This window comes from Aspergillus ibericus, assembly GCF_003184845.1.
Source record: "Aspergillus ibericus CBS 121593 unplaced genomic scaffold BO80scaffold_21, whole genome shotgun sequence".
NCBI lineage: Eukaryota > Fungi > Ascomycota > Eurotiomycetes > Eurotiales > Aspergillaceae > Aspergillus > Aspergillus ibericus.
The window spans coordinates 432,206-448,997 of NW_020292119.1; the positions used below are offsets into that span (position 1 = coordinate 432,206).

Genomic DNA, 16,792 nt, shown 5'->3' on the forward strand with positions numbered 1-16,792 from the left:
CCCGGCATGGAATGTGTCTCATCGACTTGCGTCACCGCAGCCTGCGTGTGTGGCCCGAGGCGAGTGGATCAACAACAAGACCAGAAGTGGTTCGGTCCAATAAGCCCAGAGTCACCGAGAAGTCTCAAGGTTGCACCTGAGCGGATTCCGGGTCAAGGGCGCTTATGAAGGAGTAGTACGCGCGTGTCGGGCGTGCCTGCAGTTGCCGATGAGAAGCGGGAAGGCAAGGGAGAGGAGAGCGAGGCAGAGAGGGAGGGGTTGTGGCGGAGACCCAGTGTTGGAAGTGCATGCGAGGGGAGCGAGCAGAGAGAGGGCAGGCAGGGAGGAAGGCTGGCTGGCTGGCTGGCTGGTTGGCTGGCTGGTTGGCAAGTAGGTAGGTTGGCAAGAAGTCGGGTTGGAGGGGAAAGTTAGGCAGTCGGAGAGGAGAGGAGGGGATGCAGCGATGGATTGGGATGGCGAGAAAGAGAGGGCGGGCGGCTGCAAAGGCGGGAGTCGAACAAGAGGGGGTTCTCTGGGTCTCTTCTCTCTCTCTCTCTCCCGGTCGGCGTCAACCACCACCACTACCACCACCACCACCACCACCATCATCCCCCGGGGTGAGTAAGCCGGGCCAACACAGCCAGAATGTTGTCGGGTGGCTTGGAGATGAAAATAGCCAGGCTATCGATCTGGCATGGAGCAAACAGGGAAGTCAAGGGGGGAATCCCTTTGATGGCTGTCCCGTGCGCCAACTATTGATTGATGATTAGGAGACTATATCTAGCGATGGATGAAAGGAGGCATCGCATCGCATCGCTATAGTCACTGTTCCCAATCCGAACAACTGACGCATTTATCCTTCCATCCACTTGCCCATTGTTTCGGGTGCCATTGTTTCCCTACCACCCAATGCCGACTCTATGATGGGCAGGCATCGCTGGGCCGGCACTGGGCGTCTGTGCGCTTGGCCCTGTGTTCCCCAGGCCACACACATCCACTGCTGATAGCAGACGGATTGGGTTCCTTTACGAACTCCGACTGTCAACCCCTCAAAGAATGGTCTAGATCCTAATAAAGTCTATGTTGAAACCAGGAATGTGGTAGACGGGCGAATCCTCCCCCGTCTGTCACAACATCACGGACGGAGTACTCCGTACAACGATGACAAGAAGACTAGGTCCTGGGCTGCGGATGACTTGCGACTTCACAGCTCAAGCATGGCAGCTAGACATACGGTCAGATAGTCCAGTCATGCATGTAAATGGTCTTGTCAGGCAATTCAAAGACCTCGTCAAGTGCTTCTTAAGGGTTCTGTCATCACAGGTCTTGCCAAGTACTTCCCAAGTACGTGTACGCGGTCCTGGTAGACAACCTACAGGCACCCATAGCCCAGAGCCTTGCGATGTAACTTGGCAATGAGCAAATAACTTGCCATGCATTCTTCAGGGTACCTGTTTTGGGAGAATTTAGGTAAGCACTTGCTGAGGGCCTTGTGAAGTATGTATAAGGTCTTATTGAACACCCCGGAGAGCCTCGTCGAACTCAAAATACTGTACTTGATTCAGACTACAGCTAGGATTTACAGCGTGCTAGGTCATCCCTCTTTCTCCAGTTCCCCCTGTTCTGACTGAAGCAGTGGGCACTCACACTATATAGATCGGATTGTATGACAGCAATAGCAAGAGCCAGTCAGAAGTCGAGGCTTCAGTGAGATCTACGTACCCTAAGTTACTCAACGCTAACGCGCTTTGCATGCAACCAACCCTATCACCACCACAATTCTACGGTGTATACCAAAGCACAGCCCCTGGATCATGTGCGCGGAGCCCCCTTCGCCCATTCCCGAAGCACATTCTTCCGAATTTTCCCCGTGCTGGTCTTGGGGAGTTCCGCCACCACCTCCACCTCCCGCGGAAGCATAAACTTGCTGATCTGACTGTGATTCCGGGCCCAGTCAATCACCTCCTGTCCCTCCAAGTTGCGGCCCTGTTTTGTGGTCACAAACGCCTTGGGTCGTTCGCCCCAGTGGGTGTCTGGCACCGCCACCACGCCAACCTCCAGAATGTCGGGGTGCGTCACCAGCATGGATTCTAGGGCAACAGATGAGATGTTTTCGCCTCCTGTACAACATTAGCAAAGGAAGTTCAAACTACGACTGATAATCACATACCACTAATGATGATGTCTTTGGATCGGTCCAGGATCTGGATCGCTCCGTCGGGATGCCAGACGGCCAAATCTCCGGAATGAAGAACCCCGCCAGCGAAGAGCTTCCGCGTCGCCTCGGCATCTTTGTAATAGCCTCGAGCACAGATGTTTCCGACAAACGCTATCTCGCCAATCTCCTTGCCGTCCCGGCTGACATCAATAATGGTGCCCTCAGGAACGTCCGTCTTGATTACCCGGGTTGGCAGGCTGGTCAAGAACCCATGGCCTTGCCTTGCCATGCGTTTGAACTTCTCGTCCGAAGGCAGGCGGTCCCATGAGGGCAGATAGTAGCTTCTGGTAGTCGGTCCATATGTCTCCGTCATCCCGTATACATGTACAGGGAGCAGATTGAAGCTGCTCATCTGCTCGAACAACAAGGGTGTAGGGGGACTTCCTGCCACCTGAACGTTCACCGGTACGGGAAGTCGTTCAGCATCTGCATGAGCGCAGAGCAGAGTGTTTACCGTGGGAGCTGCATTGTAGTGAGTGATGGCTTCCTGCTTCAGCAGACTCCAAATCTGCCCATAGTCTATCTTCCGCAGGCAGTAATGTGTGCCCCGAACGGCGGTAACGGCCCAGGGGAATGTCCAACCTAGAATAACCTGTCAGTGGAACTCCGTCTCAATGGAGGATTGCGCCAGAACCGATGACGTCGGTTGGTGTACAGTCACATGATTTGTATCCATGAGACTATTCTGTCAGGTGACATTAAGCTCTGGTGGTTCAAATCAAGTGACTGCGCACGGACCGGCATCATCCCTTCTGGCACACTGCGGAGAGCAAACCAACCAACAGCATGGAACATGGGCAAGATCCATAAATAACGACAGCGGCCATTGAAGACATTCAGGGCAGACTCAACCACATTCCCCAAAGCGGCCAGGTAGCAGCCCCGGTTCGTATACTCCACGCCCTTTGGCCGCGAGGTTGTGCCGCTTGTGTATGCCAAAGCAACAACATCGTCCTCGGACCCGGATGCCTGGGCCTCAAGCCCATCCCAGCCCTTTCCACCTGTAGCAGCGTCATACTTCAGACCTTCCAAGACCGCCTCATCGAAAGGACCCGACAGCTGGCCTTCCGTGGCATCTGTATCGGTATCAACAATAATCGGCGTCTCCGGTTTGGCCTCCCTATACACGCGCAGCAGCGGCAGGTATTCCTGATCCACAATGATCACCTCTGCATCGGAATGGGTGAATATATATGCAATGTCGTCTTCCTTAAGACGGTAGTTCACAGCTAGGGACGGTCAATTCCTTCATCTTCAGAGTTATGGAGGAAAGTGTTCCTAGCCGAGTATTTTGTTGTCAGAACTTACCAACATTTACACCTCCCGCAGCTCCAATGCCGAAAATCGACTCCAAAAACGCGGGCGTATTCGGGCACAAGATGCCTACCTTTTTAAATCCACGTTTCTTCAAAAAGTACGCCAGCCCTCTAGCCCTATCTGCAAACTCAATATATGTTCTTCGGAGTACCTGATTATTTGCCGTAACATGGTAAATGGCCTCAGCCTGCCATAAACCCCATTAGCCAACCCACAGCTCCAATCAAGAATCGCGAAGAATAGAGAACCCACATCTGGCTCAATGGCCGCCGCTCTCTGCAGAAAGTACGCCGGCGAAAGGGTATGAAAGTTAACCTGGCTCTGCACCGACGCAGCCTTAGCTCCTCCCTGGCCGTCGGAGGAAGGGAGAAGATGGCCCAGGAGGCCGGACAATCTATTTTTCGCGGAGGACATGGAGACAGGGTTATTGCCGGCGACCAACCAATGGAAAGGAGCGATAAGTGTAGTGAACAGCCGGGGGGAGGGAGGTGGGAGGGAGAAGAAGAAACCTAGGGAGGGGGCATTGTGACTTGTGATTGCCCTACGGCCGAGGGGGACGCAGTAGTGGGAGGACTGCAGGTAGATCGGAAAGCGACAAGATGCGGGGAGATCACCGTCGGGAAACTAAAAGTGTAAGCGGAGACCGAGCGGACCAATTTCTGGGCTAGTGAGCGGGGGATTCCCGTTTGGCCTTTGCCCATACAGAACGAAGGACGAGACTTGCGTTGAGAAGGTCTCCGTTATTGCCTCCTGGCTGGTTGGTGTACTGGAAGTTGAGATCTGATGCAAAACATAAACAAAGAAAGGACGCAGAAAAAGTACTGTTTCTCGCGATAATGCAGAGAATGTCAGAGGAGATGGTTGCAATTTGCATGTCCTCTAAGCTCACCGGTTCCGTTTCCGCACCTCCCCACGCCGTACCCACTTAGCCAACACTACGCCTGTCTGCCGTTTGCGGAACCAAACCGTCCTCAGGGCTCAGGTCCTCTTCGTTGGTCCATGCTTAAATCTGCGCGCGACCGATCGCGTGGACCTGATACTGACGCTCGTTCTCGCCAAAGAAGAGTAGTGGGAGACGAGCAAACGTAGAAGGCCGGATGTATGGATACCGGGCGCAATCCATTTCAAAAGACTAGTCGCTGCACCTCAATATCACGACCAGCGCTAACGGCCTCCAGTGATAGGCTTAGTGAAATTGGTGTCACAAATCACGCAACCGAGGAAGGTAGATACGAGACACGGAGATAGCAGGACCTAGCGATATTAAAGACTACCAGCAAAGTGGATCCTGTCATGATGGTACCACCGTACCACACTACTCCGTACTTCTAGCCGCCCTTATCGATGCGGTGCCATGGGCCATGGGCCAACACGCCCTGAGCGAAGGCCAGGACTCAAGGCTAGTGGATCGCGTGTGGGTCATTACAGCAGATGCCAGGCAGAGAGCAGTCGCTCTACAATCTACAGACATGATCGAAGTTGGTATTGGTTGCGTGGCGCTCGGGACAATTACAAGGGAAAACGGACATGGCTTAGGTATCAAGTGGACAATGTCCAGCTCGGCGCCCTCGATGAATCTCAAATCGGGTATTCCGTCTGCTTAGGATACATTAGGTTCGGAAGGCATATTGCAGGGCCAGAGTGGTAAAGAGGTCGTCACAAGTCATTTGAACTCTTGAAAAGAAATTTCTTGGATTAAACCGCCACGGCGCGAATCACGGTCAGCTATTTTGAACAACCTTTCATCCCAAGTGACTCCTGTATTTTTTTTAATAGAAAGAATCGATCTCTCCAGCCTCCATGTACGTCACAACGTGAGAATTGTGGTATTTCATGATAAGGTAGGGACAGTGAGAAAAAGGTCGATCGGTTTGCCGTCCATCTTCGCTGAGAGAAAACCGTTCGCGATTCCATCCCATCCCATCAGACACAAGCAACCAGCCGCGCAACTAGGTATCTAGTATCCGTACTGAGCAAGCTGGCTCTTGGTCTGCTCGGAAACACCCGCCGACTTCTGGGCGTGGACGAGTTGGCGGCGAGCGGCCTTCTTGCGCTCGTAGTATGCACTGCTCTTAACCTTTCTGCGCTCCTCAAGTCTGTAGGGGGAAAAAAAAACTCCGTTAGCCTTCACCCAACCCCCAAAATCTCCCATCTCATCTGCTCCAGATGAACATGTACGTACCTGGCAACAACGTCCTGGTACTTCCAGCCAACCTCGTGGCTGAGACGACCGACGGTGCAGTACTTGCGGCCGGGGCGCAGGCGGAGAACACGCAGGGCCTGGGGAACGACGACGCGCTTCTTCTTGTCGTAGGGGGGAGGAACACCCTCGAAGACCTTGAGTCTCTCCAGAGCGGCAGCACCACGGGCGGTCTTGTGGGGGATCATACCACGGACGGCCTTGTAGAAGATGCGGGAGGGGGCACGGAAGTGGAAGGGACCTGTATCGGTTCAGCACGAGTCCCGGAACAATCAAGTGTCGTCTTCCCAGGGTGGGAAGTTCTCAGGTGGTCTCACCTCCGCGGGTGGGGTTGAAACGAGTCATCTTGCGAAGGTAGGCGTGGTACTTGACTATATGGCGAAAGAAATCCAGGTCAGCCGTCTGCAATCCGCGCATTGTTGTCTTTTGTTCCTCCCCCATCCATCCAACATCTCCGAGCACCTCCGCCAATTCCGATATCGCCGCACCCCATCCTCATTACTCCTTCAACCTTCATTCCAAAGACAAATCAAAAACCGGGTCGGATTGAACATACGCTTCGCGCGGAAGAACTCGCCGGAGATGTTGAGGGCTTCACATCTCACAACGACGATCTTCTGACCGTTGAGCAGCTGCTTAGCAACAGTGCTGGCCAGGCGACCCAGGAGGTGTCCCTTGCCGTCAATGACGACCTGCAAAATCCCAACACAAGTCAGCGACAACGGTTCTGTACTCCCAAGGGCGGCCTCGCCCTTTTCGACATGTTCAAGGGTGTGGATGCAACGCAATGATGGAGGTTCGGGAGGTGCATGTGAAGGGGCGTACGCACGACTGGATCGATGGAGGACATCCTGCTCTGTCACCGGTTCAAATGGAAAATATCCAGCGAAAGGAAGAGCGCTGCTCTAGGATACTCCCTTGGGATGTTAGTTGTCGGCGGTTGTTGTCGTTGTGGGCAGGTTCAACGCACACAACGATGTCGGATGGAGTTCGCTGGTCGTCGCTAAGCGAGCGGCGCTACGTCCTCTTTGTGCGGGCAGAGCCCCGTCGAGGGCCACAGCCCTAATGCCCGTGGCTTGTAGGTCACGTGCGCCCGCCCGTATCGTCGCGCCTCTCCTCGATACTTCCAGCCCTGTAAGCCATGTGGAATGGGGTCTTGCGATGGCCTTTTGATAGGCCAGGTACCTTTTTCTAGGGGCCTCTCTGCGGTGCCATCATCTTGAATGTTCATGAGTCGCCCAGTGATGCCGCGCGCGTTCCATCCACATGAGGCCTGCTGAACCCCGCAAATACCATACAGTATCGCGATACTAGACCCAGTAGGACTCCCCCAGACAATCCAGGTACTATCGAGCATCTACTCGTCTACCGCCACACCTTTGACCCTACGATCCTCTCCAGTATACCAGCAGATTTCGTGTGAATAATGACACTACAAAAGTTGGTACTTCTTTGTACGATGAATTTTTACATACACAAAACGATAGCTTCAACTTATAGATTCTAGTCCATGTTGCGAACATCTTTGAAATTGATCCATACTTGAGCGCCTTCCGAATCAGGCATCGAATCTTATACTGTAGCAATACCACTCATGTGTGTAGAGCGGATAGCCATTGAGACAGATTTACTATCCATGTTTCACCATCTAATCTCATCATCTTGTCATCTTAACTCTTTGCTAGAACCATGCTCCTCACCCTTCGTCAGAAACTATTCCTCTTGATCCGACACGTGGTAGTGTGGTGCCTGCGTATGCATCGAAACTGCAATTCATTCAGGGGGAATTGCTATCCCCCAATGATCAATGTCTTTCCAATACCGAGGATTAGCTCACACCTTGTAATACCAGTTGCTGGTAGCGGTACGTTGAAAGAGGCCGTGTGACTTCGCTATAACAGGGTACAGCCGATCTAGAATATGAGACCATTGAAAACCAATATCACGTAGCATACAGGTATAATACATTAACTTGGAGGGGAAGCCTAACTAACATACATGGTGAGAAAGAAATGCAGGGGTAAATAAAAACCTATGGGGTTCTCTGCGATCAACAACAACAAAAAGGTCTATCTTCCGGTTCCGTCCGTCCAGGGTCTCGTTGCTCCGGGGTCGTTCGTTCAATCAATGAGGTCTTGTAGTAAAGTATAGATGAGGGGTGCATAACAGAACAAAATAAAAGTGAAGAAGAACAAAACACCCAGATTCAAATAAATCAAATAGCCACCCATCCCATCAACACCGTGAAAAGTTGAGAGGTCCCAAACGCCTTGCTGGATCTTTTTGTTACACATGGTGGGCATGAAACTATTCGTCGTTTCGGATTCAGATGGGAGGAAAAACAGAGAAGGAGGAAGATGTTCATGACTTCATGGTGGCAAGGAACGAGTCCAGGTTGTACTCTTCCTGGTACTGCCGGTCGTCCCAGAGCTCGCCCAGATCGTCTAGCCAGCCCTTCTTGCCCTTTTCTTTGACTTCGCCGTCGATGTCGACCAGGTCCACTTCGTTGCCGGTCGGCTCGCTGGGCTTCTCGGCGCTTTCGGCGGTTTCGCCAAGGTTGAACAGGTCCAGGAGCTGGTCGGTATCCATCGTGTTTAGCCCCGCGTTCTGCTGGTTGACTACCGTGGAGGCCACGTCGATCTTGAACCGTTGGAGGCTGGCATCTGTTAGAATGGGTCACTGTCACGGTTGGGAAATTCAAACTTACTTCAAGATCTTCTCCTCCAGAGTGCCGCGGGTGATCAGCCGATAGACATTGACAACCTTCTTCTGGCCGATACGATGGGCACGGTCCATGGCCTGGATATCCTTCTGCGGGTTCCAGTCGTGCTCGACGAAGATAACCGTATCAGCTCCCGTGAGGTTCAAACCTAATCCGCCAACGCTCGTGGTCAGAAGCAGGACATCGTAGCTGGGATCCGAGTTAAAGCGGTTGACAATGTCCTGGCGCTTGGTTGCCTCCACGCCTCCGTCCAGACGGAGATACTGAACCGATGGGAGAAGCTTGCGCAGCACCTCGCTCTGCACAATGTCAAGCATTTCCTTCATCTGGCAGAAGACCAGTGCTCGGTGAGGGCTCACATAGCTTGCTCCAGTGCTGAGATCGCCTTCAGTGGGTGGCTCCACACCAATGCCACAGTCGAGCAGCAAGTCGCGTAGAGCGCTGAGCTTGGGCGCGTGGGACACGTCCCGGATGTGAGACTGCTTCGTGCTGAGGTACTGCTGGACCTCGTTGTACTGCTTGTGTCCCTCTTTAACGACCAGCGCTGGAGAATTGCAGAGACGGCGCATGTACTGCAATGCTTGGAAGATGTGCTCTTTGTCGGATTTTTCGGAGCTTCCCAGTTTGTCCGCCAGTTCCTTTTGCTCCTTCTTGGAGAAGTCCTCGAAGAGTCTCTTCTGGAGGTCACTGGGGTCGCAGTAGTAGTTCTGGATGATCTTCGGTGGCAGATCATTCAAAACCTCCTCCTTCAGGCGACGGAGCAAGAACGGAAGCACTTGCTTATGCAAGGCCTCAATGGCAAGAGCGCCGGCCTCTTGCTCCTTAGAGGACGATTTGCTGAAGCGACTGGCGGCGATCGGCTTGGCGAACCGGTCCAAGAAGACCTTCTCCGTACCGAGAAATCCGGGCATCAGGAAGTCGAACAGAGACCATAGTTCCAACACGTTGTTCTGGATAGGAGTACCAGAGAGAATCAATCGGTGGTTGCTGGCAATTCGCTTGACCGCGAGGGTGACCTTCGCCTTGGGGTTCTTGATGAGGTGCCCCTCGTCCAGCACGCAGTAATTCCAGCTGATCGGTCGGAGAACATCGTTGTCGTTCCGGCAGATGTCGTAAGACGTCACAACAATATCGGCGTCGGCGAGGCTGCCCTGCAGTCTGGCGCGCTCTACCGGGGGTCCAACATAAGCAACACAGTTCAGGAACGGCGCGTACTGCTTGATTTCCTGTTGCCAGTGACCTGAAAGGGACGGTGGGCAGACAATCAGGGATGGAAGCTTCCGAACTTCAGGCGCTTGAGTGCGCGCGAATTCATCGGCGCGCAGATGATGGTCACTCGCGACGATGCAAATGGTTTGGAGAGTCTTTCCGAGACCCATGTCGTCACAGAGAATGCCATGCAAATTGTATCGGTTGAGGAAAGCGAGCCAATTGACACCCTCCTGCTGATAGGGCCGGAGTTCGGCCTTGATCGCTACAGGCAGCTGGAACTCTTCCACCTTGCGCACATCCAGCATTTGGGACATGAACTTTCTCTCCCGGTCTCGTCCCTTGAGCAATTCCTCGGAAAGGCCGGGTGGGTCGGGAATGCCAGCTTCCAAAGGTACAAGCTTGACCAACGTAGCAAAAGAAGTCGTAGCCAGCAAGCGCACGTCGTTGTCCGAGTCGCTCATCCGTCCCAAAACCGGGACCACGAGGAAAATGACATAAGGCAAAATCCCGTCCTCCATCACATGAATGAGGTGGTAGATGCACTCCACAGCTCCCTGGCGGTGGTGAACATCCAAGGCGCCATTAATTGTCGGCAGGACTTTTTCGACCAACATGGTCATACCCTCAACGGTGATGACGCTGCAAACCGTCGCAAAGCACTTGGCGGCGGCGTATCGGATGACGGAAAGCCTGCATTGAAGGGCCTTGGCGATCAGGGGCATGAGTCCGACAACCCATGAATATAGGCCAGTGTCGAACTTGGGTAGCAGCGCACGCACCGTCGATAGGCCATCCACGACCTCCTGGCCCAGTTCGTTGTCGGGGTTGAGGATGTCCCCGGGAAGGTCGCCGGTAAGAGCGTCCTTGAGAGGCCGTTCAACCAAAGATGCGAGGTTGGGAACCTTATCCAAAAGCTCGGCCCCAAACTTGACGGCCAACTGCTCGAGGGCATCCTTGGCGCCCCGACGCATGATCTTGGCCTCCTTTGTTTCTCTCTCGAATTTGGCTGCGTCGGGATGATCGCGCCGATCCTCTTCCTTGCGGAGTGACAGGATAGACTTCTCCAGAGTCGCGTTATGGTGAAATTCGGGCGTTTCGGACGTGTCCACGCAGCAATACTTGACCAAATTGCCGATGACCTTGTCGACAGGGCCTCGTTTCGTCGCGGTAGTGTAGTATTCTACTAACAGCGAAATTGCCGTGGCAGAGCGCTGTTGAAGTTCGGCATTTTCTTCCTTCTTAATGCTATCCATCATGCCCTTGATGATATGACTAGGTTTCTTCGGAATGTCGTGTAACGCTACCAATGCACCAGCGGCGGCAGCCCGTACACGCATGTCCCTTTGCTCACGGACACTTCTTGCTTCTTCGATGGCGCTTTCTGCCGTTGCACGGGTGTCGTTCAGAACCTGCAGAGCGGTGATCCGCTGGGCTGGGGCAAGACCCTTCTTCAGTCGCTCAAAATCGGGCCCAGCAACCTTCTCGGCGTCCGCAAGAGAAAAGGCACTTGGTCCGGCTTCGGGATCCCCTTGAACAATGACTGCAAGTGTGGGCAGCCGAGATCCGGGGACATGGGCGTGGTCTCGGAAGGCATTAAGTAGCGAGTGACACTGTGCACGGGCGACATGGAGGTAGCATGCAATGTCACTGTACCACATCGGACGCTCGCCTTCGATGATTGGGCGCAACTGTTCACAGAGCGTGGCGGTATACATGCTGTTAGGTCCCGAGAGCCTAGCGTATTCCTCAACCACCATGGCAGTTGAGAGTTGCGACGTGGATGCCGGGTATTTGAGTCCCTCCAAGATAGACTGCCAGAGGCTGGAAAGCTCATTCTTATCCCAGTGGAAGAGCAACTTCCCGAGGGCTTTGGCCGCATAGATTTTAGACCTCAGCATTGTATCTGCCCCGACCAAATCAATATCTCCCTGGAGCATATGTCCGTCAACGTTGTGAACCGAAGGTGGGGGCAATTCTTTCTTTTCTGCTTTCCGTCCGCGCTTCTTGGTTCCATCGGCTGCGGTAGCGGCGGCGACGTTGTTGTTGTTGCCAGTCGGCGAGGATTTTGCGGGTGCCGCAGCGCTCATCGGGAAGGGCACTCCAGACGGCTTGATAAACAGAGCAGCATTCATGGGGATGGGATATCTTGGAACACCGAACGGAGACATGGTCAGAGTGATGAGCGGTTGCACGGTGCTTAAGAGGTCGGTCTCAGGCGTGAACGACCCACGACTTTCCAGGGAGTTAAGCAACTCCGACCATACTTGAAGAGACAGCTTGAGAACACCTTCATTTCGCTCCACCAGTAGGTTTTGGAAGATCAGGCGCAGGGCCTTTCCGTTCACCCACTCATTGGTACCCTCGCCCTCCAGTTGTAAGAAGGTCATCAGGGCACGTAGGACAGCAGAGCGAACGCTGGTGATTGTATGGCGCAAGAATGGATAGAGGCGAGGGACAAGATTCCCAAACGACGACTCCGGATCAGCGGCTGCGTTGACTTTCATGGCATCCAGCACCTCGCGAAATGTGCACAGTTTCGCCAAAAGGTCCATGACTGAGCCAGTACTGGCGCTCAGATCATCCTGCAGGTTTGAGAGACAGTCCCAGACGATGTTCATTAGGCTTCCTAACGTGGTCTGTCGGGATGCGACAAACTCTTCCGCCATAGGAACCAGCGTCGCCGCACTCACAGCACGAACATCATCGTCATAGTCGCCTAGCCCCTTCATCACGGCCTCCAGAACGCCGTCCATCAGATCACGATCTTTGATCAGTATATCTTTACGAACGGCCACCAAATACCTGAGACCGATCATACCACCATGGCAAACTTCCCAAATGGGGCGTTCCAAGCCCAGGTCGTTCTGCATGACAATTCGGTACAGGCACTTATAGACAGACACCACGGACCGAGATGGAAGCTGTGAGAGCAGTGCACCTAATGTCTGGCCCACCGTTTCCCGGATGGGAGCGACAACGTTGTCAGAGATGTAGTCACCGAAACGATCAAGCATGAGGACACAGAGGAGTCGGCATGCCAGATCGTCCAGCCATTTGCGGTTCAGGACATCGTTCTCCTGTCTGCTCTTGCCCCGCAAGCGCCCAGCGCCAGCTCCCTGGACACGGATAACCTCTCGAAGAGCCATCGCAGCTCCATGGCGGACCTCCCAGTTAAAATCGAAGATATCCACCATGAGAAATTCACACATGGGTTCATATGGCCATGCGATGCTAGGCCCTTCATCGGTGACCACCGGTTGTATAAAGGGCTTTTCTGGGGCGATAGAGCCTTTGAATTCAGACACGATCTTTTGGTCGTCATCGCCGGAGGATCTCTCGAGGGAGAAATAGTCTTGTTTCGAATCGCCATTGCGCTCTTCTCCGTTTTCCGCCTTGATAGGATGAGGCGTCGCAACCGAAGGGGTCGTAACATTGTCCGATGGTCTCCGAGCTGACAGGTCCACGACACGTACCTTATTGGCCCCCATTCGCGCACTCTGCTTGTTCTTCCGTTTGAGCTGATTCAATTGCCGTTTGCTCAAGCCAGACTCTTCTCCATTGGCAGGTTCCATCGGGGATGCCAGCGGCGGTGCTGCAACATGGTGGTTATTGGCTTCCTTATGAGGACCTTCATCCTTGATACCCGGTGTCTTCAAGACGAGGTCACTGTCGTCGATCAAATCCTCCTCAATGTACTCTCCGGCAAGTCCTAGACGGGAGGTTAAGGTCTTCTTCTGATGCTGCAACCGAGAGGCAGGGTCCATGGCGGCTAAAGAGTACTCATACTCCTTGCCCGCACTGCCCAACAGCCTCTTGCCGTACTTGAGGATGGAAGCCAGATCCAAGCGCTCGAGCTGAAGCAGTGAGTCCTCGGGGGACGAGGGTTGTTCGTCCTCCGACTTGATGTCCACCGCGACATCGTCCTCCTCGGCCTTCTTGATCGATTCCCCATCTTCTTCGTTAGGATCGAAGGTATCAGCGTTAGTCACAATCAGTCCGATAGCCTTGGCAGCCGCTGTTCGGGTATCCCAGGACTTGGACCTAAGATAGGGAAGAATGCGACCGAGCAAGTTGAAGAGCTCATCGGGATGTTGCTTCTGGACATCGGCGAGCTGCTGGGCTGCGGTGTTGCGGATGAGAGGCGTACTGCCGGTCTCCAGTAACCTGCGAAAATGATTGGTCAGTGCTCCCAGGCGGCGCGCAGGCAGGTAGTACTCACGTGACAAGACGGTCGAGTCTAGCGCGGCGCAGTTAGCGTCATGTACCAAACGGATGCGGAATGGACGGGACGGCAGATGGAAACTTACCTGGAGGACATGGCTGGCTGTCTGTCACTCCTCGGAAGATTGAGGAACGAATAATTTCAAGACACCCAGGAAAACTCCCAGCGTCCGCGAAAAGGGGGTATCAGCAAAAGAAACGTGGTCGCAAATGATCCACCGATTAGAAAGAACAGAAGAAGAAAACTATATCCTTTCTCACCACACCTCACGAACACCTCCGAATTATTAGGTAAGGTAAGAGAGAGGGGGGAGCGAAAGAGGTATGTAAAGTATACGGGATCGTTACACCCACGTCACAGCCATCGAGACAGTCGAAGCGTGACTAACTAAGCAACCGGGAACAGTTCAGAAGGGCGATCGGTAGAGAAGTGGAGATCACGGCTTAGTAGAGACACGGGTATTGATCGGGGGACGTGACGCGGACCAGGGGGGAGATATTACTTTTAGGTATGGGTAAGTAATGAATCGTAAAAAACCGGACCCCGAGGAGAAAAGCGAAGGGGACAAGGAAAATGCAAGTGAAAGAAATGCAAAATGCAGACGACCGGCTGTAATAGTATTTGACAGCTGGGGGTGGGTGGTGGTGAATGGAATGGGGAGGCGGTGGTGGTGGTGGTGCTGAGCCTTTCTTGGGCCTGCGTGCCGATAGGGAAAGCAGGGCAAGTAAATGCGCAGGAGTATCAACAAGTCGTCCCTCCGGTCCTGCTTTGCCTCCCCTCGAGGTCACGCAGCCTGTTTATATCATTGGGGGCATCTTTGGCTGGGCGCGCCTACCCATACTTGGGCCCTGTGCGCTAGCCCGGAAGAGGCCTGGCGCCCCCCACTCCCGTAAAGGTTTTCTACCTATCACGTGACTCCTCCCTGCGCCAACCGCCGCTGGATCGACAGGCGCGAAATTGCTGCGCTTTCCTGCTCTCCTCCATGAGGCTGACCGGCTCGATCCAGGGAATCTCGCGCCGCCAGATCCTTCGCGACTGATGGCGGTGTTCTTTGTGCGCACGGCTTTCAGCTCCGGAGGACCGTAGTTGGCGTTCATCAGTGCGGGAACAAAACTCCTACTACTCGATCGTTCTGTATGCTCTCAGTCTCCCCGAGCCAGCTTCAGCCTACGTACCACCTACGTACTAGCAGAAATATAAAAATTACGTTCCCATCAAGACCGCCATGTGAGCTTGTTTCGATCGCCCTCCAACATGCCAAGAAATGCCAGATGGCCCTCCTCTAGCATCGGAAACCGGTCGTCGTCCAGGCCGGACTGACCGTCCTTTTTTCTGCAGGCTCCGATCGTAGTTGTCCGTTCTTTCCCGTGGCTGTTTGACAGCTGCCTGAATAAATGCTAGTACCTCCGTGTGGTCCTATCCCCAAGCTCCCACTTCCCGGTAGATGACGTTGGATGTCTCCTCCAATCAGATCCCGCGTAATTCTGATGAAATCTATTGAAAATATAGATCACATAGTCCCTACCACTACTCGGCATCTAGACGCGCACTATTTGCTCAACGTTTCACTCGAGGCTGATTCATCGCAACGAAGGGAATGATTGATGTTCCGATCAACAGTCTATTGTGTCCAAATTTAGTGTGAAGGTTATTCAATTCTAGTGCCGAAATATATAGTGAATACCACTCCGCTGTAGCCGGGCTATCTATATATCTTTCCGCATCTGCCAGCGATTCCAGCTCCAAACCCATCCGCGGGAGATTCACCACTTTTATTGCGTTTTCTCCCTTAACAATGGCTATTAAGCTTGCTAGTCTATAGATTACCACCAATACCAACACCTATACACAGCCGGGAACACATTAAATACCAAGTGGAACTCTACAACCTGTTAGGAACCATCCAAAGTGCGCCTCTGAATCCTACCAGGAAATGAGCATCGCATTTAGGCTGACTGACAGAAGAAAATATTTGAGCTGAGTAGCTCAGAACGCGCATCACTTCCAAGAGATAGAGATGATGATTCACGGATGTTGAGTCATGTGAGGGCCTGATTACTCACATAACCACAGATATCTGTCACGTCCTACAAACTGACTCGACCGGTCAGAATCCAACGATCCCCATATCGCGACCAGGGAATCCACGTGATCAATGAAACTGTCCATTTCTATACATTGAAGGACCCCACAGCGGTAAACAGAAAACAGCATAGCCGTAGAAGTAATGAAACAATCAACATGCAATCGCACCAGGTATGCGCATATTCCCCCTTAAGACTTGCTCAAAAATGCCGCAGCTTCCTCCTCTTTCCCTAGCAGTCCCAGACTGCGGATCTGTTCGGCCTTGGGGGCGTTTTCACGGGGGGTGGCGGCCTCAGCCTTGCGGTAGGCGGCCTGCATCTTCATCGTCCGGAGAGCCTAAATGCAGAAGAAATGTCAGACAGGAAACCCAAGTGCCAACCACGAGTGGAATCGCATGAGAAACACCGCGAGAAGATAGGCGTACCTCTTTCTTGTGGTGCAGGCACTCGTAGTAGTCCTCCAGAGCGGGCATGCACTTCTTCTTGCCAGTTTCACCCTCTCCGGCATTGACCACGTAGCAACCGAGAACCTCCTGCCAGAAGTTGTAGCAGCGGGAAGGACCTGCACAGAGCATCAGGATTAGCCGGCAACGTCCGCGGGAGAGGGCCACGGGCGGGCGCCCCATCTAGGCAACCCCGGGCTTCTGGGGGGCCATGAGCCCTGACACCCAAAGGAAATAAGACATACCGCCGTTGAGACCGAAACCGGAAGCCATTGTGTGTGAGGTGGGGGGTGCAGGACGGGGCGAGAGGAGGGGATGGATTGCGAGGGAGCGGAGATGAGGATGCGATGAGGTTCTTCTTCCCTCGCCGATGATTCGCCTGGGCCGCTTCCGCC

The 16,792-nt window shown here is 53.6% G+C and overlaps 4 protein-coding genes across 4 annotated transcripts; all 4 read right to left on the reverse strand.

Annotated features, from left to right (window-relative positions):
* Nucleotides 1–1,523: 1,523 nt before the first annotated feature.
* On the reverse strand, nucleotides 1,524–4,327 carry BO80DRAFT_382899 (putative AMP-binding domain protein). Its single transcript, XM_025716906.1, has 5 exons — nucleotides 3,767–4,327; nucleotides 3,506–3,701; nucleotides 2,977–3,426; nucleotides 2,150–2,779; nucleotides 1,524–2,099 (listed from the first exon to the last, which is right to left on the reverse strand). The coding sequence occupies exons 1-5, from the start codon at nucleotides 3,926–3,928 to the stop codon at nucleotides 1,792–1,794; spliced, it is 1,746 nt and encodes a 581-aa protein (XP_025575046.1). The 5' UTR covers nucleotides 3,929–4,327; the 3' UTR covers nucleotides 1,524–1,791.
* A 671-nt stretch (nucleotides 4,328–4,998) lies between these two features.
* BO80DRAFT_425530 (60S ribosomal protein uL13) lies at nucleotides 4,999–6,651 on the reverse strand. Its single transcript, XM_025719539.1, has 5 exons — nucleotides 6,544–6,651; nucleotides 6,271–6,406; nucleotides 6,032–6,085; nucleotides 5,697–5,955; nucleotides 4,999–5,610 (listed from the first exon to the last, which is right to left on the reverse strand). The coding sequence occupies exons 1-5, from the start codon at nucleotides 6,562–6,564 to the stop codon at nucleotides 5,472–5,474; spliced, it is 609 nt and encodes a 202-aa protein (XP_025575047.1). The 5' UTR covers nucleotides 6,565–6,651; the 3' UTR covers nucleotides 4,999–5,471.
* A 1,424-nt stretch (nucleotides 6,652–8,075) lies between these two features.
* Nucleotides 8,076–13,966, reverse strand: BO80DRAFT_435158 (DNA-binding ATPase; the record flags this gene model as incomplete). Its single annotated transcript, XM_025720901.1, has 4 exons — nucleotides 8,076–8,370; nucleotides 8,422–13,812; nucleotides 13,868–13,885; nucleotides 13,956–13,966. The coding sequence occupies 4 exons, from the start codon at nucleotides 13,964–13,966 to the stop codon at nucleotides 8,076–8,078; spliced, it is 5,715 nt and encodes a 1,904-aa protein (XP_025575048.1).
* Nucleotides 13,967–15,724: 1,758 nt separating this feature from the next.
* On the reverse strand, nucleotides 15,725–16,738 carry BO80DRAFT_425533 (uncharacterized protein). The gene is made up of 3 exons (XM_025719540.1): nucleotides 16,643–16,738; nucleotides 16,380–16,516; nucleotides 15,725–16,291 (listed from the first exon to the last, which is right to left on the reverse strand). The coding sequence occupies exons 1-3, from the start codon at nucleotides 16,668–16,670 to the stop codon at nucleotides 16,145–16,147; spliced, it is 312 nt and encodes a 103-aa protein (XP_025575049.1). The 5' UTR covers nucleotides 16,671–16,738; the 3' UTR covers nucleotides 15,725–16,144.
* Between the last annotated feature and the right edge of the window lie 54 nt (nucleotides 16,739–16,792).